The 18,254-nt window shown below is 39.8% G+C and overlaps 2 protein-coding genes across 4 annotated transcripts in view; one reads left to right on the plus strand and one right to left on the minus strand.

The window, feature by feature from the left end:
- PDXDC1 (pyridoxal dependent decarboxylase domain containing 1) overlaps positions 1-3,022 on the plus strand; it is a 61,586-nt gene extending 58,564 nt beyond the window's left edge. The window contains exons 22-23 of the mRNA XM_027839235.1: positions 772-876; positions 1,155-3,022. Of these exons, the coding sequence (XP_027695036.1) occupies positions 772-876; positions 1,155-1,429 (380 nt within the window). The 3' untranslated portion in view covers positions 1,430-3,022. The remainder of the gene's footprint in view (positions 1-771; positions 877-1,154) is intronic.
- A 1,438-nt stretch (positions 3,023-4,460) lies between these two features.
- On the minus strand, positions 4,461-17,643 carry NTAN1 (N-terminal asparagine amidase). 3 transcript variants are annotated; one of them, XM_027839682.1, is made up of 10 exons: positions 17,528-17,643; positions 14,620-14,722; positions 14,478-14,543; positions 13,988-14,096; positions 13,069-13,142; positions 12,023-12,076; positions 11,004-11,057; positions 7,310-7,407; positions 5,314-5,427; positions 4,461-4,807 (listed from the first exon to the last, which is right to left on the minus strand). In XM_027839682.1, the coding sequence occupies exons 1-10, from the start codon at positions 17,606-17,608 to the stop codon at positions 4,631-4,633; spliced, it is 930 nt and encodes a 309-aa protein (XP_027695483.1). In that variant the 5' UTR covers positions 17,609-17,643; the 3' UTR covers positions 4,461-4,630. The 3 variants fall into 3 exon arrangements, with proteins under 3 accessions (XP_027695483.1, XP_027695482.1, XP_027695484.1); XM_027839681.1 differs by having other exon boundaries at positions 4,461-4,810; XM_027839683.1 differs by lacking the exons at positions 14,478-14,543; positions 14,620-14,722 and having other exon boundaries at positions 4,461-4,810; positions 17,528-17,615.
- Positions 17,644-18,254: the final 611 nt, after the last annotated feature.

An 18,254-nucleotide genomic window follows, 5' to 3' on the forward strand; every position in this document is an offset into this window, starting at 1 on the left:
ATTTACCATTCTCTATCATTGTACACTATGCTCGGCTCCCTCGTAAGATGACTATACTGTTCTGTGAATGCTGAAAGAGTTGGAAACACAATTTCCTCTGACAAACAGAGCAGGCTTTTATATCCTTAAATGAAAACGGTTATTTTGGTTGCTTTTTTCCTCACAAGTATGTATTAGGAAAAGATTGTTGTAATAATTCCTGTGTCACTTGACTTTTAACCTGGAAAACTTGCAGAAATGCCACTCATTTGAATTTAGTTAGGTTGACCCTATCAAAATATGTCATTTTTGGAGTTCTGATTTCTGAAATGTGGACTACTTGTTTACTTCCAAACAGTAGTGACTGCATTGGTCAATTAACAGAAAGTTTATCCGTCAGTAGAGAAACCCAAATCCAGTGATTTCTCATTAGATAGACAATTCTTCTGTTCTGGCCTAGTCCTCCAGGGGGTGGTTAGGTTACTTTGCTAGTGTATCTGAAATCAGAGTACCATATACTCTGGGATCTCCGGGTGCCCCAGTCATGTTGTTCTTTTGGGGTCGAGTTTAAAGAAATGGACCACCATGATAAGGCTAAGAATTAAGTGAGCAAATTCTATTAACATTTAAAACATTTGTAACCTGACAAGCCTGTAGAGACCCGACTAAAGAGCAGAGTTATTAACATGTTTGCAGAAGCTTATCTCAGGGCCAAGTTAGACACAGTCTTTGCCAGGAACTTGTGATCTGCCTTGACCTCGCCACCCAGCCCGTGCTGTTTTCAACTGGCAGGTTCTTTGGAATCCACAGAGCTCACATATGCTTCTAAGGTACAAGGTACAGGAGCCACTCCACCTCCAACCCCCTTAGCCAGCCGCACCAAACAAAGACTTCCAGGTATGTCTCCTTATTTCAACTGAACAAAGGAAAACCTATACTTTTCACTAATGAAGACTAGTTTAATTAGTTCTTCAGTTTTTGTACCGAGTTACTATGAATACCCTCATGCTTGCAATTCTCCCTCTTGACTCCCATTACCTTTGCAGGGATTTCAGTTTAACTACACTCACTACTAAATAAAGCAATTTTAACTTTCTTTGTTTACTTATTTAAAGTAAAGACTTTGTTTTAATGTCTTCAGCTTTTAATGGTGTGTTTATTCAAATTTACTCCAGGTCAAAAACTTTTTAAAAGATCTTTAAGAGGCTCAGATGCTTTTAGTGAGACAAGCTCAGTGAGTCATGTTGAAGATTTAGAAAAGGTGGAACAGCAGGCCTCAGCTCACCCTGCTGGGGAAGAACAGGGGACTCCAAAGCTAGACAGCACCGAGCCGCGGATGGGGAATGCCGTCTCACCGGCAGCAAACCAAATTGAGGTAATTCCCAGGGATGGATCTCAGCACCTGGACAAGGACTGCATTCAAGTGGAAGAACAAGAAAGCTTAAGATAAAATTCTGACCGTCTAGGTTAAGACTGTATTCCCTGTGTTCCAGGGATGGTAAGGATACATATAAAATGTGAACGGTGCCACATTAGGACAGTAAGAACTACTGCAATTCATAATTAACTGGGATTCTTGCACAGAGGTGTGACTGAAAAGCAGGCTTTCTCAGTGATGGTTGATGCATTTGTTTATATACCAGTTTGTGGCGGTTGCTTCAACTCTACACATCTTTAGCAACACTAAGAAGTTGAAAAAGAATTTTTTTTTTAGTTGCTTTAAATACTTGTTATTTATGTACAAGCAACAGTTATAACTTCAGGTGTGTCACTTGAAATAATTGCCCTGATCCTTCTAACACAAGCTTAAATGATTGGGTTGCACATGGTTGCTTCTTGATAAACACTTCTCTTTTGCAAACTACTCCAAGCTGCTGCTCACTGGACTTCCATCGTGCAAGCAGATAACACGTCACTTGCTAGATACTCACTTGGCCTTCTTGGCTGCCTCTGGTTAGTTGGTGGTTTTGTTTTATGGAATTGTACCATTTTCATACCAAATTGGTCTTGTAACATATGTCTTTTGTTTGAAGGAGAATGGGTTTAAATGCTGTTGTAAATATGAATGCCTGAGCCCCACCTGTCATGCCCCTCTGCTGTGTGTCCTGGAGACTTAAGTAGGGGACTGTGTCCACTCTACCGCTGTGTTCTGACAAGACTGTCAAGCACGTTATGGACAGCACTTCAGTCTGAGACTTAATTCTCTGCCATAAATCCATTTTCTCCCCTATGCACTATTTGTAAACAGATTATTAAATGTATAGAGCAACCACAACTGAAGTCTCTTTCCCATGTATATTTTTACAGGTGGAGGTTATAAATTAACAAACTGAAACACAGATTGCTAGTGATTGTTTTCCTTTGATTAACTTAAAATCTGGTAGATATGTATGAAACCAAATCTTATGCACTATAGCACACAACCTACAATTTTTAATTTAAATATAACTTTGTCCTTTACCAGAAGTTGACTCAGAGGCCTTTTTTCAGTTTTATTTCCTTGTTGGACCTGATTTACCAGTAAAAGACAAAAGCTTTTTTAAAAATTAAAAGAAAAAAAGTTCCCCAGATGAGAGCTGGTCTACTCTTTGAGTTTAAAATGGAAACAGCCTACAATATACTACTCACCCTATTTAAAACTGCTGAATGTTTTATTTACATATTTGACTGCCCTTTTGCCTTTTTGCCTACTGGAATCAGGCAACATAGACTATTCTTAAGGTGTACCTTTACTCATATTTCATGTTAGGCTTGTTGATTTGAGTTTTGGGACCCTTAGTTCACCATATGTTTAAACCTATAATTACTTTCTGATTTAATGTGATTCCTGACATTTGGCACTTGTCTTAAAAGTAGTTTTTCACTTGAGCAGATGATTAAAAAGGCAAATGGTCTTCCTTATAAGTTTATTTGGTGCAATGAAGTATATTAACTCATAAGAATTGGGGGATAAAATTATCTATAAATAAATTAATTTTTAATGTTTTTATATTTGGAATTGTTAAAATGGTTTGTTTTTGCTGATAGAACTTCACCCTTTAGATACTATTTGAATGTTGGATTCAATAAAGGTTCTTGAAATTGTTATATATGAATTCGGTTCATATACAATAAACCTTACTGTTAAGTAAATGAGCATGATGACTGCTTCTATTCCACTGTGCCATGCCAATCCTGAATCCTGGATTCCCCCCACCATCCAGTCCCCTTCTCCATTCCTACTCTGTAACTGCCAAAAGTTCCACAGTTTTGGAACTGAGACTGCCACAAATTCATGTTCTCTAATCTCGTTTGGCATTTCTTTTAGAGTGATCCCCACGGTATCTGTCCTTGATTTTTAATTCTGGCTCCCAATGCCAACCAACACTAGGTTCCAAGATTTAAAGCTAGAAGGGACCTTAGAAATCAACAGATGACATCACTGCTCTTCTGAGAAAGCTGATGCTGTGGTAAATAAGGATTTTCATTTCCCTTCAGCCTTCATTAGCTTTTTTTTTCAAACAGGCAGACACAGTGTGAGGCATTTTCACTATGAGCTGCAGGAGATCCAGTCCCAGCAGCCTCCTTGGAAATAGTCCCTGTGATAGCTAAGCCTTTCATCCCACGTTTATTGTTTATCGTGAGCCATGTGTTGTCTTAAAAATACAGGGACGGTTTTTCTCTTGTGTGGCTCCTGCTAGTGGATCGCCACAAGTGGACACACTTTCTCAGAGCTTTGGTTTCCCCTTCTTCACTGACCACTGCGATGTCACACCAGCTTTGGGAAGCCGGCTCAGGTGGAGATGGTGCATACATTCTGAGCACTGACACTATCAACACAGTTGGTGATGGCTCCTACTAGGGTGCCCAAGGAGATGTGGAACTTTGCTCTGGAAAACCAATGCCATACTTAGTCATCTTAGATCCCAGAAGGCACAGAAGATTCCCTCCTCAGCTTTTGACACTGTTGACTATCTCCTTCTCCCTGGGACACTCTTGGTTCTCTTCCTGCCTGTCTGACTTCCTTTTTTGATTTCATCCATCCATCTCCCACCTCCTAAGATTCTGTGCTGGTCTCTCTTTTTCCGTTTGTAATCTCCATAGTAATTTCATTGTAGTAATCTCACCTTCCATAAGTTTAATTATCTTTATGCAGGTAATTCCTAATTCTTCACATCCACCAGCTCAACTCTTCCTCCAGAACTTCTCATTTCCCTTCATTACTTAGAAATTTTCCTCTCATTTAAATGGCATCACACTATACAACAGTATTTAATAAGATGTTTTTAAAGTGTTTCACCATTTTATATCTTTATATTGTTCACTGTGGAAGAGGAATAAAAAATTCTGACCAATAGTTACTCTAGATCAAAAAAGAAACAAGAGAAGACAGAAATGTAGGCCCGGAGAGAGAAAATTGGTTGCTTTTTTAGCATTCTAAAAAACTAGACATTTACTGGGTTGGTTTTTTTTTCTAGAAAACAATAATATGAACAAATACCTCTGCCAAAATAAGGTTTTATTTTGAAAAGGACTTAAAAGACACAGAGGAATGAAACATCAGACTTCATGCCGGCAGGTTTCAAAATTCATGTTCTCTCCACTCAGAGCCAGTTGCCTTTGCCAGGGTTACACTTATAAAGCTTTTTTGTATAGTTGTTAATGCCTACATTTAGCTTCCCGGTGAAGAAATCTTTTCCCATAATCCTCCTTCATTTTTTTTGTAGAGTAGAGCCCTATTTCCAGGAAACAGTGAGTCATCTGGAAATGGGTATTTTTTTAAAAACATCAATGTAGATCTGATGTGCCGGACAAAGTGGGGTGGCTCGGCAAGAGGCGAAGTGGAAAACTGCTGAAAAATAAGATATTGTGAGAGGAAAGATAAGCCTTGCTATAGTTCCTTATTTTGACAGTAATATAAATTAAAATATGCAAGTTTCCTCCAAATACTAATAAACCAAGTTTTTATGATACAGATGGGGAAACTGAAGTAAGAGTCAATAAGTGACAAGACACAATAAACAGCCTGTTTGCTTACATAATTGTTCTTGAAAGAAGATTTCACTTCTGGTACCAAACATCATTTGTTACTAAAGAGGGAAACTAAATGGGGTCTGTTCAAGGCCTACCTAAAAAATTAGTTATAATTCTTATGGAAAAGGTAGTTAGATAAGAATTTCAGGAGTGGAAAGGGACTTGGAGATCGCCTAATCTAATCTCATTTTACAGATGAGGAAACAAGTGCAAAAAAGAGAAGAGAACTGATCGAGACCACACAACTGGCCAGACGAAAAACCAAGGCTAAGGTCTAGCTCTCACCAAGTTCAGGGTTCCCTCTACTGTATCATATCTCACCTCTAATAGCTGTTTATCATCTTGTTGAAGCCAAAAATCCACACGAGGAAAGGGCCTCCAGAAATAAGGTCCAAAATGAAGTTGTTCTGTCTTTGCATCATAAATATTAATCATCTAATAAAAATTTCAAGAGAGAAGCATAAAATTTCATCTTTTAAGGAACACACCACTCATGGGAAATCACAAAATCCTAGTATTTATTTGGTTGGGGCTTCAAGAAGCTATCTAGTACAATTTATACCAGAAATGGAATTCTTACTAAAATATACCCTGAAATAGTCAAGCAGCATTTTTAACTGAAAACCTCTAATGAAAGGAAAACCATTTACTACCCAGCCTAGTTCTACTTTTGCATAGCTTTAATTATGAAATTTGTCTTTATCAATCCCAAGTTTGTTTTCTTTATGATTTCTATCCACTACTAGAATCAGATATGATTTGTTAGAAAGTCAACTCCTCGATGGCAGTGAATGTTTTCCATTTTTGTCTTTGAATTCCTAGTAACGACCACAGCTCAAGACGTGGAGTAGACACGGAGATGCGTGGTGAATTGAATTGGGGGGTGAGGGAGGTGAAGGGAAAAGAAGGCTCTAAAGATAGACTGAGAAAGTGACAACATTCATAATTGTGTCTAGAGCAAAGCTCTGCTTAATTATATTAACAGTAGTTGGTCAGAAAAGGACTTTATCAAATCTGGGAATGGATCTGGGAAAGGAAGTTGAAAGGTTGTAACTTCCACCAACTCTACTGGCAAACAGTTGATTTTAAATTGATTTATACTACATTTGATTCAGCAGCAGCAATATTATTATTATCCCCAAAAAGTGCCTGAGTTTTCAATGGGGTTGGGGAGAGGAGGAAATGAGAGAAGGGAGCATAAGGATAGGATTTGCCCTTCCCGAAAAAGAAGAGAAAAAGAAGAGTATTGAAGCAGTTTTAAAATGAAGAGAAGAGAAGGAATCAGACAAGCATTACAGCTTTGAAAGTTACATGTTGAATTTATTATATACATAAAAAGAAAAGCAAGCTGAACACAATTGGTTTCGTGTACAATCCTCTTTTTCTGTTCTACTTTGTATGTAGAAATGTCCTTTTTTATTTGGTGTTTGTGAAGTTTAGGATAAAAAAAATTTAAGAACAAAACCTCCCAAAATCCTGAAATATATAATAAACACTTCAGGATTTATTATTGATGCAAAGTTGCAACCTCATGGATAATAACCCTTTAAGATACAAAGGTAGGGTAAAGATATTTGTTGGTCATTGACCACACAATCAAGCAAAACTAATTGGCCTACGGGAAGACCAAACCCACAAACCTAAGGCTCAGTCCTGCTCTAATCTGCATCCAGGAAATGCTACTTCTTAGTTGTCAGACTGATTCCATAGACACAGTCCTGAAGGATAAGTACTGATTCTATTTAAATATGTAACCCTGTCTCACCACACCCCTCCCTCCTAGCAATTATTACGTGTTTTAAGAGCACTTAATAACTGCACACCAATTTTTTTCTCTGGGAGATAATAAGTCCCTAGATATAAAAGGAAAAAAAGCTTCTTTTCTCCCCCTCTGGCTCGATACAAGGCTCCCCTCAAGGATTCAGGAAGAAAAGTCTTGCTTGGAGAGAAAGGAAAAAACTCATGTGGGATGCACTGTGAGTTTTGTACATTATATAAACTGCAACACAGGTTTACACCAGCCTGTTTATCCTTTAGGGATCAGAAAGGGAGACGCTCTTATTATGTGAAAGTGTTTGGTTTGCTGCACCTCAGTATCTGTTTTCTTCGATGTCCTGATACCAGTTCACAACTTCACAAGGCTAGTAAACACGTGTCAGCTTTTTCTCATTTCCAAGGTTACAAATGTCTTGAAATACCTGTGGTTTGATAAATCTTGGAGTCCTGAGGCTCCAATGTAACACACTGAAACTAAGATGCATTTTAAAAATTTAAACCCTTAACATAAAAAGAAAAAAAAATCACTTTTTTCACTCACTGGTCCTCCAGTTAAAGAGCGAGCAGAGCGCAACTCTTCCTCTGGGCCTCTCTCTGGAAATGAGGCCCTGAAAATCTCTGCAGTTTTAATGTTGACAGCTGTGACAGCAAGAAGATATTTTGCAATTAAAAGGCAATTGAATAAAAAGGAACATTTTCATGTTTTGAGATCTATATCCACAAAGAAAAGACAGTATTGGGAAAATGAAGCAATGAATTTACAGTCTACCTCACGGGAAAGTATGAGCACAGCAAAATAATCGTAACAGTCTGTAGTTTTCCAGTGAAATATAGGGAGAAGGCTATCCTCCAATTCAATTTAACGATTATTAAGCAATTTACTATGAATAAGGCACTGTTCTGGTACTCAAATGGGATTTGTGACCTCATTGATTTGGGAGTTTCCTCTGACAATGCAGACCCGCCAGCCTTCCAAGCCTGTCCATCCTGTGCCATCCTTGCCTATATCTTCCCATAACTCTGCTTGGGTGGCTGATGCCACCTGCTAGTGCCCTTCCCCCATTTCTCCTGCATTAGGAGAGTGACAGCAGAGCATTCTGGCTGGCTGCCTGTCCTCTCCCACTCTCCCTATGGTGCCAGCTTCTCCTACATCTCCCCAGTGACATCCTTCATCTCTGTTCTTTCAAATTCCTCACTGGTTAGGTTACAGCTCACTCATATCCACCATATACCTCTCATTGTCTTGTTTACAATCAGTCTGAATTCCTGGGAGATTGTTGTATCACACATCTCATGTGACACAAAAATGCTGGTCGAATGTGAGCATTTTTAAAATAAGCTTTTTTTTTTTTCTTTTCCCATAGGAAGCCTGGGGTCATTAAGAGAAGCCAGGACCCTCTCTTTCTATTTAGCTCTAGGCCCAGCCCTACTGGAGCTGTCCCGGATATGCAGACTGATGGACAGATGCTATGGGACATTCCTCCTAATTCAGGTAAAACCTGGGCAGTCTCTCTGAAGATATAGAAACAAGAGTCCCCTGTCCTTGATCACACTCTCCTAGAGAACATGCACACAGACAAGTATGATGCAAGGCAGGGTGTGATGAGACAAAGATGTTCAGACAAAGTGCTCTAGGAAAATGTGAAGAGGGAGAATGCTTTTAAGAGGCTAGAAAGAACTGACAAGAATTTCTCTGAAGAGGTGGTACCTGAGTTTCACAGCCTTGAAGGAAGATGAAGTTTCTTTATTGGAAAAGCAACAATAAAGGAGGCAATAAGGAATGGCCTTCACAACTATATGGATACAGGATGTAACACATGGTGGTACTGAAGAGGCAAGAGGGGGAAAGTAAGGGAATAAGTATTTATATAGTGCCTCCTGTCTACCAGGCACTGTATGAAGCACTTTACAAATACTAACTCCTTTGATCCTTAGAACTTTTCAAGGTAGGAACTATTAGTATTCTCATTTTACAGTTGAGGAAACTGAGGCAAACAGAGACTGAGTCTAGGGTCACACAGCAGTAAGTGAGGAAAGAGCACTAGCTCTTGAGCAGAGGCCCTGGGTTGAACTCTCACCTCTGACACTTATCATCCATGCGACCTTAGACGAATCATTTAACTAGCCTCCAGGAGCCTCAATTTCTTCATCTATAAATGAAGACACTGACACAAGACGATCAAAACGGAATGTTCCAAAATGACAAAGAACATAGTTGGCTTCCCAGAAGAGACAGGAGAAAACAGTTCCTTTCTCTCTTTCTCTGCCCCTTTGCAGAATCAGGGTCCATAGGTATGGACGACTGCATATCATGTCAGACTGTCAGGTCTGTTTATTTTTTTGGTTTTTTTTTTTTGATGTGTTGCTAAGTTTTGCTCGATTTTTTTTTTTGGGGGGGTGAGGCAATTGGGGTTAAGTGACTTGCCCAGGGTCACACAGCTAGTGAGTATTATGTGTCTGAGGTCGGATTTGATCTCAGGTCCTCCTGATTCCGGGGCCGGTGCTCTATGCACTGTGCCACCTAGCTGCCCCCTTTCTTTTAAATTTTTTTTCTCTTAAAAAAAAGTGTTATAAGGGGTTGTTCTCTGGGCAGGAGGAGGAAAAGGGATATAGAGAGAATTTAGGCAATTTTTAAAACAGGCCAATGTAAATTTATTTTTTAAAAATGAAAGTGTTGGTCTAGCTGCCCTCTGAGATACCTTCTACCTCTAGATCTATGATCTCAGGCAGAACTCAGCAAACAGTAGTTTCATGTGCTGAAACAGCAGAGGATGGGAGAAAGGAGGAGAACGCGAGACAAAGCTAGAAACGTAGGCCGAAGGCATGCTGCGAAGGGCCTTCAATGTCAGGAGGAGCAGCATACATACATTATATCCCAGAGACAACGGGGACCCAGAAAGTGACATGATCGAACCTGCGCACTGGAGAGATTATACTGGTGGTCATACGATGGATAGATTTGAAAAAGAAGAGAGTGGAGGCAGGGAGACAAGTCAGGCAGCTATCATGACAGTCTTGGCAAGAGATGAAAGAACCTGGGCTAAGAAAATGGTGGTGTGAGTTGTGAGGCATGTAGAGATAAAATCATGGACACGGGGGAGGAGGAAAAAATAAAAGATGCCTCCAGAGCTTTCAATCTTTATGCAAACATTTTTAAGCTTTTGTCCCAGTTAATGAGGTTCTCCCAGTGATATTATTTGAGAATCATGAAACACCACGATCTCAAAAAAAAAAAATTTTAAGTAACTCAAAAGGCAAATGAATGACATGTGGCAGATTTAAGTAGGCTATAACCAGTAATGAATGATAAATTTGCATATAAGGTATGATTTTAGAACATTGTTAACAACATGTATGACAGGAAAATAAGATGGACTGGTCATGTAGCAAGAATACAAGATTTGAACAGTGTAAATGCTACACTGGTACCCTCAAGATTTATGGCTAGGCAAGAGGGTTAAGTAACCTGCCCAGGGTCACACAGCTAGTAAGTGTCAAGTGTCTGAGGCTGGATTTGAACTCAGGTCCTCCTGACTCCAGGGCTGGTGCTTTATCCACTATGCCACCTAGTTGCCCCACCCTCAAGATTTTAAAGGGACAAGAGCAAGACCTCCATTTTCTTGGGGAAACCAATTATGGAAGATGGATGGAAGGACACAAAGAAGGATCACAGAGGAGAAGAATGGGGATATGCATCAGTGAAGGGCATGTTCCCCCCCCCCATGGAATTCTCTGACCTGAACTAGCAAATATTTGGCATAAATTTTCAGAATTAGATTGAAATTCGCTCAAAATTATATTCTGTCCCTTAAAAAAAATGTTAATAAAACATTCACTGGACATTCACTTTTGAGTATTTTTTTCTCAAGTCTGGTGGTGACCAACTTGTAGTATGGAATAATTGTTCTTGTGACCATTGCTGTTGCACAATGGCTGAATTAAGGTGTGTGGGTCAGTTTGTCTGTCACTCTGGATTAAAGCAAAGCCAACTAGTGCCTCAGAAAGCTGCAATCCATATCCCTGATCACAGAACATTATGGTTTATAACATAAAATAATACAGTAAGCAGCAGAGACAAGGTTCAGTGGTAACTGTTTGCTGGACCAGATTTCACCCTTAGACTCCCACACTTAACCCTGATCTCTGTCTTGAAAAGACAATAATAACACCCTATATGCAGACAGAGTTTATAAAGTATTTCTGTATCTCTTTTCTTAGTTGCTACTAGTACTTACCAATCCCATAAACTACTGGAAAGTGATTTTCATTTTCTTCTCGATCATTTAATTCTATTTGGAAAAAAAAAACCCAGCAACAAAAGTAATTACAACTTTGAAAAATATAACATTGTGTGAGGGCAAGATAAAGAAAAATTTTAATTTTCTCCTGTAAAAGAGAACAAGAAAGGCACCCCATCTTTCAAAGGTGAAAACTAGAAGAACATAAATAGTATTTAAGCTTTCATGTGTTCCTGCTAAATCTCTGGGAGGTTTGAGCCATATCAGAATAAATGATGACTTTTAGCACTGTCCAAAGTGCTAGGATACAAAGACAAAAATAACGATGTTTCTGTTCTCGCAGAGCTTACTCTCTACTTGGTGGATACAACATATATACGGGTAAGAAAAAAAAATTCCATACAAAATGATTTCAAGAAAGAAAGAGTGCTGATTACTGGGGCATTAGGAAAGGCAGCATTAGAAGGTGGCATCTGAACTGTGCTCTGAAAAAAAGCTAAGGATTCTACAAAACAGAAGAGAGAAAAGGGCATTCCAGACAAGAGGGAAAACACAGAAATGTGATGTCAAGTGCAAGGAATAGCTAGCAGGCCAGTTACAATGGAATGGAGACTGTGTTGACAGGGAAATCGGATTAAATAAGACTGAAAAGGGGGTCAGACTGTGAATACTTTAAATGTCAGACTGAAAATTTTGTTTTTTATTCTAGAGGCAATAGGGAGTCCGAAGACTTGTGAGTGGGGGGTGATATAGTTAGATCTGGGTTTTAGGAATACCACTATGGCTGCTGTCAAAACCAGCTGCACAGTATACAGCAGCAGGCAGTGCTAGTCACACCACTGTGGGGATAACCCAAACCCTTCCCAATTATCTGTGCTAATTCTGACATGGGAAACAGTAAAAAGATGGGTCTTTATCAACACCATCATGCTCAACAAACATTTACTGAAAGCCTATGAAGCGCAGGACACTTTGCTAGGTACTGCTGCTTTGTAGTGGGGAGCATGTGTACTTACCTGTCACACAGAAAGTCATTAAGTGAATGTCATCTTCCTGTCTGTCAAATTCATCTACAATTAAAATTTTGAAAGAAATTAAAATGACTAAGACTGGCAGTGCATGCACTGAGCACAAGAGCAGGACGGCTGGGACAAGCCATATGACTTATCCTGCTGTCTACCTGAGGTCATTGGCCAAGCAGGCTGTCACCACCAGAGAAGCAGCATCCCGTTCCCCACCACAAATATGTAGCGGTTATTCAGTGCTTGAAACCCCACAGGAATTGGAGACATAGCTAGAACCCTTAGTGCGAGATGGTAAGGCACTCCTGCTCATAGAAGATAATGAGTAAAGAGACACCTAGGGTACTTGAAACTTAATTCTTTTCCTTTCATATGGAGAAAGGACAGAGGGAAGGAGAAAGTGAGAGAAGGGTAAGAGAAAAAGAGGGAAGAAGAATGAATTTATTAAGCATTTACCATGTGCCAGGCACTGTGCTAAGTGCTTCACAAATACTATCTCATTTGATCCTCACAACCACCCTGGGAGGTAGGTGCTGTTCTTATTCCCATTTTAGGGTTGAGGAAACTGGAGGTCACATAGCTACTAAATGTCTGAGGCTGGATTTAAACTTGTCTCCCTGATCCAGGCTCAGCATGCTAGCCACTGGGTCATCTGGCTAAAGATAAATTATTATTTCTTCCATTTTAATTGTATATCCATCAGTTGTACTTTGAGTTGGCATTTCATTTTGAGGTCAGGAAGGTGATTCTGTTTTAATCCTTTCAAAGAACATAATGTTTTAGAAAACACTTTCAAAATTTTCTCTCAGAAATCTCTTTCCATCCTGTTCATAGTCAAATGTTAAGGCACATTACCACTTTAACTTGGCAACTTGACAGTATCAACCCAGGGACCATTTCTTGGTGAAATGTTTGGACATCCCCTCCCAGACAAAATGAAGAGCTCTGGGACAGAAAGTAAGAAAAAACATGCTTCCCCTCCTCCATCCCTGCCCTCCTGCCCAAGGAAAAAAAGCAAGCAAGCAAGCAAATGCACTTACTAAGAAGCTGATTTGTAAGTTTTTGTGACAATTGCCTATCGTCATTGAAACCTCCAACTAGATGTACTTCTAACCTAACAAAAATGGAATAATAATAATAAAGAACAGTTAAAATACACCCACAAGTTGGCAGTTTTGCAATGCCATCCAAAACCCATTCTGTACTCTGTTCCCTTAATATTTTAATATTAAACTGGATAACATTTTGGGTTTCAATCAAAACAATTACCAGCCTACAGAATTACAGCACTACAAAATTTAAAATTATATAACTCCACATTTTCCATCTAAAGCAGCATAATATCCAGACATGTTTTTTAAACACTTTGGTATCAGATCTTGGGCAATTTTTTATAAGTTCTATCAAAGAACTAGCATTCTATGATCACATAATGTTTTTCTTTTCTCTTCTTTTTTTGGGGGGACAGGAAGCAATGAGGGTTAAGTGAGTTGCCCATGGTCACACAGCTAGTAAGTGTGGCCACATTGTTAGATGACTGACTTTGATAGACTTAGCTCTTCTCAGCAATGCAAGGATCTAAGACAACTCCAAAAGACTCATGATGGAAAATGCTATCCACATCCAGAGAAAGAACCATGGAGTCTGAATGCAGTTGGAAGCATACTATTTGGTTTCCTTTTCTTTTAGTGTTTTGTTTTATTTCTTCCTTCTCGTGGTTCCTCCCATTAGTTCTAATTCTTCTTTACATCATGACTAATGTTAAAATATGCTTAATATGAATGTATAAGGAGATCCTATATCAGATTACGTGCCATCTTGGGAGGGGGGGAGGAGAGAGAGAGGAAGAAAATTTTAAACTCAAAATCTTATGGAAGTGAATGGTGAGAACTAAAAAGAAATTATTCAAAAAAAAAAAAATAAAATAAAATGTACAAAAAGTATTCTAGAGGAGCTCACCTTCCATTCTGGGTAGGGTTAGATAAGGACTTTAAGGAATTCATGATCAGAGGGACCTCAGTTTTGGTGTCTGATCCATCACAATGTGTCATGCAGGTAGCTCCATTACCTGAAAAAACAAGGAAGGACTAATAATGGTATTGTGAGAAGAAATAATTGAACTAACACAAGTACATGAGGTAAGAAAGCAAGAAGTAACAAGCCTAGCTAGCTGTGTTCATTCATATCTCATTTTTTATTATGAAGACACACAAAAACCTTAATTAAAAAAAAAAAGCATGTTGCCAGGCAAACCCACTCTGACAAGGGTGAGATGCTGGTTCTTAAAACAATATGCGGACTAGAAAAAAGGAAATGTAAAACCAAGGTCAAGTCCTGAGCAGGAAATAAAGAAAGTCAATTTAGAAATAATATTGTTGTTCCCCCGCCTGCCCCCACCCCCAAAAAAACCCTAGCACTTAAGTAACTGTTTCCTTTATCTCTTTCATACCAGTGTGTCTCAGGACCACAATGTGACAAGTAGTTGCATCATCAGAACCCAGAATGGAGATGGAGCCTGTTTAGACAAGAAATATAATAAAATATCCAGCAGCATTTTACTTCATTGTCTAATTCACTGCTTCCTAACCTACCATCCTTTGGGGAGGTCACTGCAAGCTCTCTTTGCTGTACATAGAGAAGGCCCTTGGGTCCCACAAGCTGAACAGACTGACCTCTGAGAAGTTTGGCTCTTTCCTGTTTAATTGAAAAATAAGAGTTACGTAAATCAGAGAGGGCTAAATGGTGAGAGAGCTGATGAGAGCCACAGTGTACTTACTCTAAATGGGAAGAGGCATAAACATGTCTGTAGTAAATTAATAAAATGTTTGGACAAACATCTAGAATTAAAAGTCGTATAGCTAGGTGGTTATAAGAACAGTGAAAAAAATTAGCTCATTTAAATAAAACTAAATGTTTCTTAGTGAAAGAAATATATGGTAAAAACTCAGTGTTACTGTTCTTCCTTATCAGAATATAAATCTTTTCATGATCTTATAATTTCAAAAGCTCTATGAGGAGCTTCCTTAACGAATTTCCATAAGGACAGGGATGATATCTTATTCAAACTTTGTATTTCCTCCAGCACCCAAAATAGTGCTCTGAATACTGTAAGTGCTTCTTAAACGGTCTTTGAATGGAATTATTACAAAGAAATCAGATTACGAGGCTGAGGATCAGGTGGGAAGGGTGTATTTTTGGTGTATTTTTAAGGGGGTTAGGGTGGTACATTTAAGAGGCTCTGTTAATATTAGCAAACTATACCATAATATTTAAAACTTCATTATTCCCATGAAATTATGGATTGAAACCAAATCCATTACTCCCTTATCAAAAGTGACAAATTCAAGGAACATTATTAGAAGCAAAAGTTGTCAAATTTTTCTTTTCCATTTATCATACTTACCATAGCAAAAACAAGATTTCAAATAAGGACACAATAAAATGCCATTTAGAACACTTCTTTATCTAAGACTCATACACTGTTTGCCTTGGCTGTCTTCCTTGATGATTTTATATAAATGTTTAATAAAATATAAAAAAATAAGCAATATAAAGATCACTTTGATTAACCCTACAGTGTTTTTATCTTATAATAAGCTTCCACTAATTATAATCCAAGCAGTAATTAAAATTCTCCAAACCCTCAATTTAGAAAATAAATTGACTCTAAAGTCAATTTCTCAAGAAAACTACATCAGCAAAAGAGCACAGCTTTTTAAAAAAAATCACTGAGATATTTCTGTTGCTGCCTGTTTTTCTAAGCTATCACTAGATTATAATTTTCCCCATATGTTCTGCTCACTAAAATTTACCAAAACAATCTTTTAATCTCCAAAGGAACTGTGCTCTTCTAAATACAAATTGAAGAACTTAGTTTTTATGACTCTTCTACACTTAGTTTTTATGACTCTTCCGGCAGGGGTGGTGGTAAGGAAAGAAAGAGAGAGAGAGACAGAGACAGAGAGACAGAGACGGAGAGAGACACAGAGAGAGAGAGAGAGACAGAGACAGAGAGTCTATGTGTGTCTGTGTGTAAAACAGTGCAGGCATAGTTAAAGCTACAACAACAACCAAAATTCACATAAGCAAAATTTGTATTGCTCTATCACCTCTGTACCAAATGGCAAAATAGCAATCACCTGCTCTTAACATACCTTTCACTGATTCCCAAAAGAAAAAATAAAAGAAAGAAAAAAAGTTAAAGCAACATAGCTAAAACAGAATATCAAACCTTCAAATAAACCAGTAGTAGAAAAATTACATATCATTACTTATCCATCTTTTAAAACATGCAGACCTATACTGTAAAGAAATCAGAACATTTTACATCTGAAATGAGTAGACTGCACTTCTTCACTTTCTTCAATATTAATACAATTCTTTGAATTCTAATTGATACCCAACATGTTTGTATATATATGTACACACATATATGTATGTGTATATACATACACACATTATTTCCTCCATCCCCAGAACAGTTTCTCCTTATTTCCCTATTCTGTCATTTTTTCTACCATTTTTTTTTAAGTACCCAACCTTAAAATTCTCATTCCTCTTCTTAGCTCTGCAGTGAATCAGTCACCAACTTGGGTCAATTCTTCTTTTAGTCAAATATTCCTTCATGTCTCTTAAATCTGTCCTATGGGTTTTGGTTTCACCACCCCGCAGCGTCAAGGCCTTTTTACCACCTTATACCTAGATCACTTTAGTATCTTTCTGACTAGTTTCCCTGCCTCCACTTTCCATTCACTGAAATCCATTCCACGTTTTACTGCCATGTTAATAGCCTTTTTGTGGTCACATCTCTTCTCAGTGAGTTTAGATTTTATCTAAACTAATGTATTTAGATAATGTATTTAGCTAAACGAAGGACAAACCACAACAAAAGGAAACTGAGTGAGGCAGTACATTAAGGGACTGGACTTGGGATTCAAAAAGAGTTCAAATCCTGCTTCAGACACTTACAAGTTGTATTATCCTGGGCAAGTCACTTAACCTCTTTATGCCTCAGTTTCCTCATCTGTAAAATGGGGAATAATAGCACCTACCTCCCAAAGTTGCTTTAAAAGTCACGAGATAATGTCAGTAAAGCGCTTTGTAAAACCTTTAATGGCTATATAAATGTACTCATGATTACTGTCACCATCACTAAGCCCAAGGAGCCCCCTCTGTGGTCCCTTTACCGGCCCAGCAGCCCCACACTTATCATCTAATGAAATGAACCAATCAGTCACAGCGGGGGTCCGGGGGGCGGGGCCGCGCTCCGGACGCTCCCATCGCTACGGGCGCAGGGGGAGTCTCGGTCTCGGACATTCGAGACTTCGGGCGGCCCCGGAAGCTGGAGAGACGCCTCGCGACTCTCGCCGGCAGCCTTGTCCAGCCGGACCAAGGGCGGCGGCCCGAGCAGAGAGGCGGCCGGGCTTCCCTGGCTCAGAGCGTCGCGCTGCGTCGCGTCCGGCTGCCGGCCCCGGCTTCCTGGGCCCCGGCCCCGCTCACCTCCAGGGACGGGTGGGCCCGCACGATTTCACTGACGGACTGAGGCAGCTGGACTCGCCGCCCCTCGACGAAGAGCGGCATCGCGGTGGTGGCGGCCGCCGGGGAGGTGGAGGCAGTGGGAGGTGCCCGCCTGCAGGCCCCGCCCCGTTCTGGGGTGGGGGGAGGGACGCCAGGCTCCGGCTCTGGTTCCGCTCCCTCTGCGCACCGCACCCGGACGGATGGCCGCTCATTGCCCCGCAGGTCGCCGGGAAATGTAGTTGGGGTGGGAAAGAAGAGGAAGAGGGCGAGGGGGCGTGGCCAAGGGCCGCCCATGTGCCTCCTGATTCGCCGCGCTTCTCCCTCGCTCCCGCCCCTAACTCGCAACTGGATCACCTACCCAAGGCACCTGCAATCAGGGCTCCCGCCCCCTTTACTTAAGGCATCTTTCTTCCTCCCACCCCAAAGCCAAAAGGCTTACAGTTCAATACAATCATTTTTAAAAATGCTATTATGTATATGTACCGGGGTAGCGAGGTAGTGAGGCATGGACCAGTATGGAGTTAGGAAGACGAGTTCAAATTCAGCCTTAGACACTTGTAGCTGTGACCTTCTGCAGGTCACTTGGCCTCTCGGCCTGTTTCTTCATCTGCAACATGGGCGTAATAATAACATCTATCTCCTAGGGTTGTTGTGAAGATCAAACGAGGCTTGTAAAGTGCTTTGAGAACCTTAAATGAGGTATTATATA

This window comes from Vombatus ursinus, unplaced genomic scaffold (assembly GCF_900497805.2).
Source record: "Vombatus ursinus unplaced genomic scaffold, bare-nosed wombat genome assembly UNPS02014832.1, whole genome shotgun sequence".
NCBI classification, from domain to species: Eukaryota; Metazoa; Chordata; class Mammalia; order Diprotodontia; family Vombatidae; genus Vombatus; species Vombatus ursinus.

What these genes read in the sequence shown, in the direction of transcription:
- NTAN1 (XM_027839681.1), bottom strand. Translation starts at nt 17,608, where the DNA reads ATGCCGCTCTTCGTCGAGGGGCGGCGAGTCCAGCTGCCTCAGTCCGTC. An exon ending in GGGCCCACCCGTCCCTGGAG is followed by an intron (nt 14,723 to 17,527) that starts GTGAGCGGGGCC and finishes TCAATTAAACAG; the next exon opens with GAAAGAGCCAAACTTCTCAG. An exon ending in AACCCTACCCAGAATGGAAG is followed by an intron (nt 13,143 to 13,987) that starts GTGAGCTCCTCT and finishes CATTTTTGTTAG; the next exon opens with GTTAGAAGTACATCTAGTTG.